Source organism: Penaeus vannamei, chromosome 30, assembly GCF_042767895.1.
Source record: "Penaeus vannamei isolate JL-2024 chromosome 30, ASM4276789v1, whole genome shotgun sequence".
Taxonomy (NCBI): Eukaryota; Metazoa; Arthropoda; class Malacostraca; order Decapoda; family Penaeidae; genus Penaeus; species Penaeus vannamei.
Genome location: NC_091578.1, coordinates 30155882 through 30168381, shown reverse-complemented (window position 1 = coordinate 30168381; position 12500 = coordinate 30155882). Strand labels below are relative to the sequence as shown.

Here is a 12500-nt window from a genome sequence, read left to right as displayed (position 1 = left end):
AAAACCAGTCTACGTTGCCCCAGGAACAGAGTGCGCCGCATAAGAAGAAGAAGCAGACCACCCTCAAGGAACACATGAAGAAGATCGTCATGAAATGCGAGTGGAACATGTGCCACAGCGTCTTCTACAAGATGGAACCTTTCGTGACACACGTTGCCGAACATTGCGCATGCACAAAGGGTAATTAAAGGACCCTCTTTTTCATCATCTTCTCTTTTCATTATCTTTTTATGTTTAGTTTTAGTTTTCATCCAAAATGGGTAATGTGAAACTAATGATGGATTCTTGGGTACATTTTTAACTATTTGCATAGATAGAACTAATATTTTATTACCTGACAAACACCAAAGTTTACCATATTTAGGGTATATTGGACCACTGTGGTCAGTGAACTATATCACAGATTTTGATGGAATGACTTCTCTCTTTTAGATTGTAGAAGTTTAGGAAGCTCCTATGTTTCACTTACCATCCATTAACAGTGATCTTGGTCTAGATTGTTATGACGAATATGACAGGTAACAACAAACTGTTGGGAAAAGATAGTGCAGAATAGAAACCTAGTTAATCCTGCTGTTATTTGTAGAATTAAATATGTATATGAATATTTGCTTTTATGATTATGTCTGACAGCCAAGAATTAACAATTGCCCTTGACATGGAAACAAAGCATGAACTGCTTTCTGTTACAGAATGTAAGAATTTTTGTGAATGATACTGGATACTCTTGCCTTAGTATTACCCTGCATAGTGGAAGGATGTTCAATACTCACTCTCCTTATTTGTAGATACCAATATTGTAGCTTTTGTTATCTGTTGCACTGATATTATTCCTGATATGTGTTTAAAACCAACAAAAAATAGGGTAGGCAATGAAAAAACAGATATTGATGCACAGCCTAAATATTACATGAATGGTGTGTTTTTTAGGGGCACTAGTCAATAAAACTTTCCCCCATATGAAGGTTATATTGAGGTTTCATGACCGCTGGCAAGGCATCAGCCGAAGACTACCATAACGGGGGCATGATTCCGAAGTCTATTCACATTCACATTGTACCGGTTCGATAGGAAGTAGGAAGGCCCACAAGCTGCGCCTTGCCAAATGTGTATCCTAGATGTTTGTTAACCTTTGCAGGAGCACTGACAGAGGTGGAGTCTTTGGCAGTCATTATCAGCTGTGATGCTTCAGTTACCACCATATCATTTTTATCATTAAGCTTCATAAAGTACTATTTTTGGACAGTAGTCTATGTACCTCAAATAGACCATCAATATCAAACTGATTCTAGATACTCTTCTGTCGAAGTTTCAACCTCTCTCTGTCTGTCTCTCTTTCTCTCTGTCTGTGTCTGTCTGTCTGTCTGTCTTTCTATCTGTCTGTGTCTGTCTATCTGTCTCTCTGTCTCTCTCTCTCTCTCTGTCTCTCTCTCTTTCTGTCTCTCTCTCTCCTCTCTCCATCTCCATATCTCTCTCTCTCCTCTCTCCATCTCCATATCTCTCTCTCTCCTCTCTCTCTCTCTCTCTCTCTCTCTCTCTCTCTCTCTCTCTCTTCTCTCTCTCTCTTCTCTTCTCTTCTTCTCTCTCTCTCTTCTCTCTCTCTCTCTCTCTTCTCTCTCTCTCTCTCTCTTCTCTTCTTCTTCTCTTCTCTTCTCTCTTCTCTTCTTCTTCTTCTTCTTCTTCTCTCTCTCCTCTTCTTCTCTCTTCTCTCTTCTCTCTCTTCTCTCTCTCTTCTCTCCTCTTCTCTCCTCTTCTTCTCTCCTCTTCTCTCCTCTCTTCTCTCCTCTTCTCTCCTCTTCTCTCCTCTCCTCTCCTCTCCTCCTCTTCCTCTCTCCTCTTCTCTCCTCTCTCTCTCCTCTTCTCTCTCTCTTCTCTCCTCTCCTCTCTCCTCTTCTCTCCTCTCTTCTCTCCTCTTCTCTCCTCTCTCTCTCCTCTCTCTCTCTCTCTCTCTCTCTCTCTCTCTCTCTCTCTCTCTCTCTCTCTCTCTCTCTCTCTCTCTCTCTCTCTCTCTCTCTCTCTCTCTCTCTCTCTCTCTCTCTCTCTCTCTCTCTCTCTCTCTCTCTAGCTTCATAAAAATAAGTATTGTTTCTTTAATCATTACCCCTCTGTTGTGTGTCATCTCTTCTTGTTAACTTTCACTCTCATCAAAATGAGATTACAATTCAGCTTATTCAGTTATTTTATCTCTTAACCAATTTACAGGGATGTTAAACAACAAAATTATCATCGTTATTCTTTTGTCCATGCTACATAGTATAAAACTGATTCAGCATAATCTTTATCACAATGCCAAATGACACGGAAGCTCCATCTCCTCAGATCATCTGACGGGCGACGGTTATATCTGTTACTGGCGGGAATGCGGCTTTGCGTGTCCAACCACAGAGGAACTAGACCGTCACATCTTCTTCCATGCCTTTCACACAAAGATCAAAAGTTTAGGGACGGTGGTTCTAAAGGAAAAGAATTACCACGTGAGTGTTTGTTAGTTTGTGTTTTCTATGAATCTTCCTCTTTTTCTGATTCTTTTTCTTATATGGCATAAAAAAAAAATTGATACAAAGGAAATTTGCTGTGGGAAGATTTTAGAGGATTAACCTTTTAATTTTTTTTTCTTTTTTTTTTTTGTCTTTTCTGTTCTTTTCTTTTCTTTTTAATTTTATTTTTTTTTTATCATTTTTCATTTCTTTTCTTTACTTTTTTCCCTGGAAAGTTTTTTTTCTGTCTTTTTGTCAGTAGTGTAGAGTGTTCTGTCATTCATGCTCTTTCTCAGTGAGATGTTTTGAAGTTTTTTAGTTTGGTATTAGGGATCATCAACAGACTTTTGTTTATTTGTTGTTATACATATTACATCATTGAATTTAAAGGTCATTAAATCGTAATAGGAATTGATTTGTAATCATTCAAGTCCAAATTACTACCTTGTAATTATTAAGTGTGTGATTGCTTGCATGCTCAACAGACATTATATCGGGAGTGCCCCCATCTTTATAAAAACAATTATGATCAATATTTTTTAATATCTTTTTGGATTGATTTAGATCCCATCTATCCTTCTCTCCTGGCAGTGCTCTCTAGACTCCTCAGGATGCAACATGATCCCAGAGATCCCAGAGCCCTTCCAGTGCATGTGGGAGGATTGCAAGGTGTCCTTCGCCTCGGCACAAAATTTCTACTGGCATGTTCAGAGCCACGTTGTGTGCTCCGACCCCAATACCGACAAAGTGTACAAGTGTTTCTGGGAAGGTGAGGTTCAGTGGTATCAGGTTTAGTTCAAGGATAGAGAGTGAATAGGAGGTCATTTGCTTTTGTCAATCATTTCTCGTGATGTTTGCTGGATTACTTTGCAATATTCCTTAGTATTTTAGTGATGACTTTGGAATTCAGGGGTAGTGAGTTTCGTATTTTGCATGTCTTCCTCTGTTTGTGCGGGTGGGCAGTTTTTTAAGATTAGAAAAGGGATGAATCGTGTTATTTTTTATATTTTAACTCCCTAAGGCCAGTGCACATCCCCTGGTATTACCCCTCCTCAGAAGAAGAAATTATATATGTATAAGTATTACAAAAATAAAAAGTTGAAGTATTATTATTCTCATGATTGCACAGAGGAAAATATCGGATTTCAGATATACACTTTAAATTTGGCTAATGTGTATTTTAGTGGAACAGTAAGCACCTGAAATCGATAACTAAGGGATATCATAACCACAATCACACTGGTGGGCAATGCTTAAACTGCGGAAGAGTTTTCTTATATGGCCAGGAGATAGGTGTAGGCTAAAGGCCATTTTGTATGAGTATCATGGTGGGCTCTTTGATATAAGATTGATGATAACCAGTGGTTTTATAAGGAAAGATGACCGACAACTTTGCGGCTGTATTTTTCATTTATTTAGTTAGTTAGTTACAGATGTTTTGCAAGTGAATCATCGAAAATTTTAAGGCTTGTATAGATGTCTCTCTTTTCAACTTCAGTTTATTTTCACTCCAAAATTTTCTTTTTGTGGTTTATAGTTTGCATTTGTACTCATTTGCTCTTCAGAAGTATTTCTCATTTTCAGTAATCTTATCTCGCATTATTCTGTAATATTGTGTTTTATTGTTTTATTAGTAGTTGTAGAGGTATTTTGTATTAACCAGTTCATTATGTCCAAATCATTAGTTTTTCTTTTTTCTCTGTTCTTATTCTCCCCATTTCTCTCTTTCCTTGTCTCCTTCTGTCCTTCTGTCTTCCATATGCTTGTTTTGGCTTCAGAACCAGAGGGTAAGAACATGAAGAAGTGTCACCATGTAAACGCTTATTATAAATTTTCACCAGCAAGCCCCCTTCTGCCAGCAGGTTGTTCGACAGTGTTCACCCAGAAGATAAAGCTCAGAGACCACATGAGAAGCCACACTCAGGAGAAGCTCGTGGGATGTCCGAACTGCGGCATGATCTATTCCTGCAACACCAAGCTATACGATCATTGCAGTCAGCAGATTCCATTTGATAGTGAGTTTGTCTGTTTTGTTATTTATTTGGTAAGACTTCTTCCCTCTTTCTCTTCTTCTTTTTCTTCTTCTTTTTCTTCTTCTTCTTTTTCTTTTTTGAGGGGGTTGGGATTAATTTTAGGAAGGTTGCAAAGGAAGGGTAGAGGAGTTGTCTTCTTTGTTTTAACTCAGTTCTTGCTTATTAAAAAAAAGAATAATGGTTGAAGATTATTGATCTTGATAGAAACAGTTAAATATGTACATCAGTGTAGGCATTAGATACAGGGATTGATCTTAGTTTGCTACCATTCACCTTCTGCTACCTCAGTTTTAATCATCTAGCATCAATACAGTAGTACCAGTAGATTCCCTGAGTCTTATTGCCATCAAGGGGATTTTTGTTATTGTTACAAATTCTGCTAAGTGAAATATATGTATGAAGATATATTAGATTATGACTGATTATAATGAGGAAGAGGAAGATTGTGGTGATTTGTGTGTGTGTGTGTGTGTGTGTGTGTGTGTGTGTGTGTGTGTGTGTGTAAGTGTAAGTGTAAGTGTGTGTGTAAGTGTAAGTGTGTGTGTAAGTGTAAGTGTGTGTGTGTGTGTGTGTGTGTGTGTGTGTGTGTGTGTGTAAGTGTAAGTGTAAGTGTAAGTGTAAGTGTAGATTTCTAATAGAGATCCTATGTTACAACCTAAGAATAATTGGAGTCCTTAGTGGTGGCACCAGAGAAGTTTGGACTCCCAAATAGTAGATCAGTACCTGGGTGCCCATGCCTAAGAATAAGAATTCTTTTTAAACAAGTGTCTTTTTGCACCCTTTCAGTGTTACACTACAAGTGCTCTCACTGCTCAAGAAAGTTTGGAACTGAGAGACTGCTAAGAGATCACCTGCGGCATCACATCAACCTCTTCAAGTGCTCTGAGTGCGACATGACCACCCCTTCCAAGTCAACCCTAGCAACTCATTTCCGTTTCAGACACTCCAAAGAGAAGCCACACAAGTGTCCTCAGTGTGGCCGTGGGTAGGTGTATATAATGACATGTATGGATATGTATTGTTATTTGGTAATATATTGCATTCTCTCTCTCTCTCTCTCTCTCTCTCTCTCTCTCTCTCTCTCTCTCTCTCTCTCTGTCTGTCTGTCTGTCTGTCTGTCTGTCTGTCTGTCTCTGTCTGGCTCTCTCTCTGTCTGTCTGTCTGTCTGTCTGTCTGTCTGTCTGTCTTTCTCTGTCTATCTGTCTATCTGTCTGTCTTTCTCAGTCTCTCTCTCTCCCTCCCTCCCTCCCCTTTCTTTTTCTTCATATTACACATAGTTTTCATATTTAAATGCAACCTCTTGTGCCCTCAGGTTCAAACATACTTTTGACTTGGTTCGCCACATGACCACCCACTCTGAAGAGCCAGCGTACGTGTGCCCATATGAAGAATGCGATTTTGCTGCAAAGGCTGTGACCACCTTAATGAGACACGTTAAGAGGGTAAGGTTTTAGTTCACTAATATTTGTAGGCTAGAGATATTAAAGACTGTCTTAAGTTTTCTAAAGTTGGCTGGAATTTCATAAGCTTGATAGGTAGGAATATTATTAAGACTCTCCAAAGGCCTCGAAATGCAAACCACACATGCTACCCTTTCAGAAGTAATCTTCAGCTTATGTTATTTTTACATTGACACTGCTAACCGTTAGTTTCCCCTAACAGCTGGCAATACTGGTAAAATTTATTTCATAAATCATGAATTGATATGAAATTTATGTAATCTTTCATGTTTAGTAACTTTACTTCCTCTTGTTAGCATCATGCATTAGTTTATGTTAATATGAAAATGAGGCTCTAAAAAGAAAAGAAAAAAAGTGAAATAATAAGTGAGATGTGCAGATGTGAGGATTTGTGGTACCTAGACATTCTTTCTCATTGCCTGAGCTGAAAGCACGCTAGATGCTAGATTAAGCATGGTTGATCTTACTCCCTAAGCTGGACCACTGGCTGAGAGGCATTGTGGATCCAGGGAGAGTCGACTAATTCTGTCTCTTCCCCCAACTCAAATTTTGCATAGATCCTCTCGTCACATTTTTTGTTAGATTACATTCAGAGCAGTATGATGTATTTGTTGATGAAGAATTCGAATCTGGTGTTAACTCTTTTTAGGAGTTTGAATGATCATATTTACATATTTTTATCACTTAGGATATCAATTCTTTCTTTCTGTCTCACTCTCTTTGTTTATGATCAGATTATTAACAGAATGGAAACTGACTGAGGTAAAATATGATTGTTTTTACTCATTTCAGAAACATAATGGAATGATGGAAAAGCCATACCTGTGCCATATATGCAACAAAAAGTATGATGTGGGATACAGCCTCTCCAAACACCTTATGCAAGTTCACAATTTCCATTGTCCATCTGGGCACAGTAGATTCAGGTAAGCACTCAACAGAGAGGGATTTGAGTAAGTGATGCCTGTGTTTGTTTAAAACTCTCAAGCAAAATACAGTGTCTAACAAATTCATCCATATTAATGTTTTTTCTTACTATTATTATTATTATTTGCATGTGCATGTGAGTTAGTGAAGGAGTAGTATTTGAGTGAGTGAGTGAGCGCTTGTATTCCTGTGTTTTTTTCTTGGTATGTCACTGTAAGCTATTGCCTTTACAGAAAAAAATTGAAAAGCCAATAATTAGTCAAAATGTTCAGCACTGCTTTTCTACTTTTTACATGGTCCTGTTTTTTCACTTCTGATAATGAAAAGGATAGAAAGATGCTGGGAACACAAAGTATTTCATGTAGAGATAAATGTAGATGTCTTTGTTTAGTTTAAACAGATGCAAAAGATTATCAGTATAACGTGTGCTGGAAGATTATTAGATTTAACTAATTTTGCCAATATGTTACAGGAACATATTTGTCATAAATGATATAAAACTAATGGAAATCCAATCCATCAGGTACATCCAAGACGAAGATGGCTACTACCGCCTCCAAACAGTCCGTTACGAGAGTATAGAACTAACGCAAGTCATGGCAAATGAACTGGGAGAAGAGAATCAGAACGGGCAGGCTGCAGATTCGCCGCAGGTTGTGAACTCCCCTGCGACGACGGTCTCGGCTTGCGAGGGAGAGAATACCACCGGTGGGGAGAATGGAGGGGTTCCTCTAACCCCCCGGTCTTTCAATGAAGTGCAGGTAAGATTTGCACATGGCTCTGCAGTCTCATACCATAGACAGCTGAGTTGTTATCATCAGATTCACCCACACCAGAGAGATAGTAGGAGTGCGATGTTATTTTCCCTGTGTCTTAGATTCTTAATGAGACAAGGGTATAGGCTGAAGGCTTTCACACAGGAGCTAGCACCATCAGCTCTGTAAAATTTTATATCTCCTATCCATGTTATGCCATAGATGGGTATCATCCTTGATTTGAGCCAGCCATTGCTAAGGATGTTCATTTATTAGTATGTTAAGATAAATTTTAATTCAGTCATCTACTACATGAACAGTATTGAGCATTTTTCTTGTTTAACATATATGCGAACTAGTTATTTTAAGAAAAGTATGCATATATATAACTTTAATGTATCTCTATTAGGATTGAAATGGGGCTACTTAAACAACTCTTCCTTCACCTCGCACCTTTAATATTCTGCATCTTTCCAGGAGAATTCAAAGGAACTTCAAAAGCGCATCAATATAAAGCCACCGAGCATAGACAAGCAGATGGCGAACGAAGACATCATCTTGCCCTCAGAGTACTCAGGGCAATCTTAATAACAAGCAGAGGCACCTTTTATCAGTACATTCCTTTGTTGCTGCAGTCGTACATTTTAGGTCAAAAAATGTTCAAGTGTTTAGTCATTTTGTGAGAAAAGGAAGTTTTGTTTGTTTCTGGATTGGTTGGTTGGTGCTACCAGTGAAAAACCGTTTGTCAGATTGTGCTTGAGATTTATTGTATGAAATGACAGGTATTGTGGTTTTACTTACAATATGTTATATTGAATTATGTTTCTCAGTTTTATGTTGTGTAACGTCATTCAGTGTAATTTCTTTTTTCCAACATTTTATTTTTTCTCTCATTTTTAAGAAAGGCTAATTAAAAATACACAACAGTTTTTAGAGTATGAGTTTTACAGGCTAATATATTTGGTTTTAGTGTCCTGAAAGAAAGACATCTGTTTCATATTGAGGTTTTAATTCAATCATGGGACAAGTTCTTTAATTTTTATGATCTTTTCTTTTCTATTTTAATATTTATTTAATAATGAAGGAATATTCACAAACAAAGTAGATTCATTTATAGATACAGTTTGTTTTGCATTTGAGAATTTGAAAAGGCAATTACTGAAACTGTAACTCTACACGGCTGGAATTTTCATGTATGAGAAGTACTGTGCATGACTTAGGTATGGTTTCGTAGACAGACAAGAATAAATGCTATGTCATTTGCTTGTAAAATAAGTGTAAATCCTATATGATACCAAATATGAATGCAAGAGAACAAAATAAACTTGTTTACTTTAGCAAACTAGACACCCATTACAAAGCAGCTGTTTCTTTATGTGAAATACATTGTGAGAGCCATTAGTAAATTTGAAATAAAGTGTAAAAGGCATTAGCAAAATTATTTTTTTCCCTTGGTTTGATATTCAGGACTGTAATATCTAGAATAAGAGTTTTACTTTAAACAAAAGTTGCCGTTTTGTATCTTTGTATTTGTCTGATTGTTTCCCCTGCTAATGTGATATTAGTGGAGTAGTACATGATATGTCACTGTTTGCAGAATAAAGCAAAATGTGAGCATAGGACTTTACTTATCTTCCAGGACGAAGTTATTTGTCTTTTCTAATCTTTCACTTGCAATAAAGACTTTTCCTTAGTGTGAAGCTCAAGATTTATGCTTCCTGGACACCACAAAATGTAGCATCATCCATCTATCAAGCCATCAAATCATATTCTTTTCACTCTAGATATGAGACACCACAAATAAATTTGGGTTTGCCTGGCAGGTTTCCTTTAGCAGTGCCCCCGTCCCTGGATTATTCTCCTACTTTTCCAACAGCCATCTGTTTTCCTTGATCATTGTTCCAATACCTTCCACAGTGACACTCAATTGCCCTACCCCCTTAACCCTGCCCTTTCTACTAATCTCTGCTTTAATTCACTTACTCTCCTCTATCCCTTTTTATTACCATACTTAACGTTATCTAATCTTTGACATTGATACATTTTATCCTAATCTTTAGCTCCTCTTTACCCTTTCTGGCACAATACTTTATCATAGTGCTATATGACCTTTGATGTCTAGCACATTTATTTGCTTCAAACATTAACATTAACATTTATCCATGCCCACTGTGCCGTACTCCTGCTTCCCAGTAGCCCCTCCCCTTGTGCTGTTCAGTCAGTCAGGCTCCTCCGTTTTTTGTTTTATGAATGGAGTGTGAAATTGCAATTCTGGTACCAAGTGGAATACCTCATTCCATACCTCATTCACCTTCAGCAAAATATAATTCTAAATTTTCAAAAAGTCAGTGTGCAGTCTATTATTGTCCTTTTTAAGATATATTTAATATACATGTATTATATTTACTTTTTATCTTCTTTTTTTGTTCATCCATATATTAGGAGTAACTTTTCCAGCTGTGATGCTCCACTATTTGAGACATGAAATAGAAATATGCATAGGTAGTTCTAACTGGGTAGCTTCAATTTAGCCAGTTGAACCTAAAAATGAAATGGACTTTTTCCCCAGCAAAACAAAGAAAAAAATAAATGAAAAAAATTACATCTGCAGTAACTAAATCCAAAGCAGTGGGGCTTAGCTCAATAGTTGCCAAATAGTGTTTTCATCAAGATGGAGTGGAGCTAACAATTTTAAACTACCTTGAAAATCCTGAAATATGAAAGACCAGTAATTGCCTTGTTAAAATTTGAAAACATAATTGGCCTTATTTAAGGGCTACGGTCATGGACAGGCTTAAAGCATTGTGGTGTCTATGGTTCAAATTTGATTTTTATTTCTAAGTGTATTTCATACATAGCACTATACAATACGTACAATAATTAAAATCAAGACAATAAATGTCAACTGTACATTAATAAAAAAAATTGTCATTGGCAAGCAATGCTGTCTAACATCAAACTTACTGCAAGTTGCACAATAATTTAAATATTTTTAAACATGAGAGATTCTCATTCTTAAAAACTGGGTCATTTTATCACAAAGACAAAAAAAAAAATTACCCCCACAACCAAGACAGGTAACTTGTGCTTTTCCCTTGATTTAGATCTTTAACATCTAGAAGGACGTCCCCCTGAGGAGCTGAAGAAGTACCAGCTTTGGGAAGAGTTTCCAGCGACAGCAAAAAAGCCCTCAGCTCCTCCTCGGAATTCAAGTGCAGGGGAGGAAGGGTCTTGGGAATAACAACAGGAGGGGGAGTTGATGCTGCTTCCTTACCAGGTGCAAGGTTTGCGGTCTCTGTCACATCACTTGTATCCATGTACAAATCTTGTGGTGTTTTTGTTGTCACTGTCCTTATTCCTGGAGTATCACATGGAAGGCTAGGACATATAGTAGTTCTGTGTGCTTTATTCTCCTCAGGTCCTTGTAAGATGAAAGAGAACTCCTGTCTATCTGAGCTGAAGGTATTTACATCCGTTCCTAGAGTTGTCAAACTTTCTAGGTTGTCTCTCGCACTTGAAGAGCTAAAGTCTTCATCCTGTACAGCACTGTCTTTCTGCTGTTTATCATCATTCTCACTTTGTGGAACTGAACCATCATCTTTATTAAAGTGAAGCTCTGGTGCGACTAGCGTAATAATAGGTGCTGGTGACGTAGCTTCAGGCATGTCTATTGAAGGGGTGTGGCCAGAGAAGCGATAATCTACTTCAGGTGCCTCTAATGTATCAGGAAATGAGGGTGTTGTGAAAGCAAATATGGTGTCACCTTTCTGTCTGTGAGTGCCATCAACGAATCCTCCCATTCTCTCATCTGAAGCTTGATCAATTTCAAAGCCTGGTGTTACAGACTGAGTCCTGATTATTTCAGGGTTAATTATTTCCTCTGTAAAAGGTTCTTTGTGAATATCAGAGCTTACAAAGATGTTCTCAGTTGCATCAGGATCTTGGAAAGCCATTTCTTCAGGGTGAGGATATTTTGCATCACGAGAATCCTCTTGAATGCTGCCAAGATCATGAAATTCATGTGATGTCTTATTTGAATCATGGAAAGTTTTTGAAACTTCAATATTTTCTACAATCTTTTGTTCTTCATGGCGCTCCATAAGATCCTCTTTAGTACCCGAGTAATCTTCAGGCGTTTTATTAACACTCGGAGAAACAGACGATATCTTATTCTCATGTTGAGAATCTTGTAAAATTATACTTGCCTCATGAAAATCACCTACAGTTTTCTTTGTCTCATCCTTATATTCATGTGCTCTGCTGCCACCAGAAGATTCTTGAAGTTTATCCAAGCCTTGAAGATGTTCTGAGTCCTTTGTTGGATTCCGGAAAGCTTCTAAAATCTCGCCCTCAACAACAGAACTCCCGTGGCTGTTTCCACTTTCAAGAGACTCCTCTAGAGCTTTTTCTGCAATATGGGAAACCTCAACATCCATGGCCATGTCATCAGACTTTTCTCCAACCTTGTGGGCATCCACAGGGTCTTCCAGATATGAAACTTTGATGTTATTGGGAGTTACTGTAATTCCTTCTTTATCTATATTAGGTTCTGTTTTCATACCAGCATGGGTTTCTCCCTCTATGTGTTTTCCCAGCATTCTTTCATTGCTGATAGAGTCATCTATTTGCTCTTTGTGAGGTGAGCTTCCTTGAATTTGGTTTTGATTTCCTTTGCGATTCATATTGGTGTGAAGCAGATTCTCCACCATTCCAGTGACGAGGGAATCTTGTGGTATCTTGTTTATCTCGGTAGAATCTTGATTAGCAGAGTTTGTCTGGAGATCATTGTGATGTTTGTCAGAATTATTTTGTACTTTGGGGTAATCCGTATACGGAATTTCAGTTTCC

The 12500-nt window shown here is 37.7% G+C and overlaps 2 protein-coding genes across 2 annotated transcripts in view; one reads left to right on the top strand and one right to left on the bottom strand.

Moving 5' to 3' along the window:
- Positions 1-9081, top strand: part of Hinfp (Histone H4 transcription factor) — a 13165-nt gene extending 4084 nt beyond the window's left edge. Inside the window, exons 3-11 of the mRNA XM_070143461.1 lie at positions 1-180; positions 2320-2474; positions 3069-3246; positions 4340-4492; positions 5297-5495; positions 5823-5952; positions 6763-6896; positions 7421-7658; positions 8130-9081. The exon at positions 1-180 is cut by the window's left edge and continues 1 nt beyond it. Of these exons, the coding sequence (XP_069999562.1) occupies positions 1-180; positions 2320-2474; positions 3069-3246; positions 4340-4492; positions 5297-5495; positions 5823-5952; positions 6763-6896; positions 7421-7658; positions 8130-8240 (1478 nt within the window). The 3' untranslated portion in view covers positions 8241-9081. The remainder of the gene's footprint in view (positions 181-2319; positions 2475-3068; positions 3247-4339; positions 4493-5296; positions 5496-5822; positions 5953-6762; positions 6897-7420; positions 7659-8129) is intronic.
- A 1385-nt stretch (positions 9082-10466) lies between these two features.
- The window catches only part of LOC113823757 (uncharacterized), a 4305-nt gene continuing 2271 nt past the window's right edge, over positions 10467-12500 (bottom strand). Inside the window, exon 4 of the mRNA XM_027376445.2 lies at positions 10467-12500. This exon is cut by the window's right edge and continues 361 nt beyond it. Coding sequence (XP_027232246.2) covers positions 10709-12500 — 1792 coding nt within the window. The 3' untranslated portion in view covers positions 10467-10708.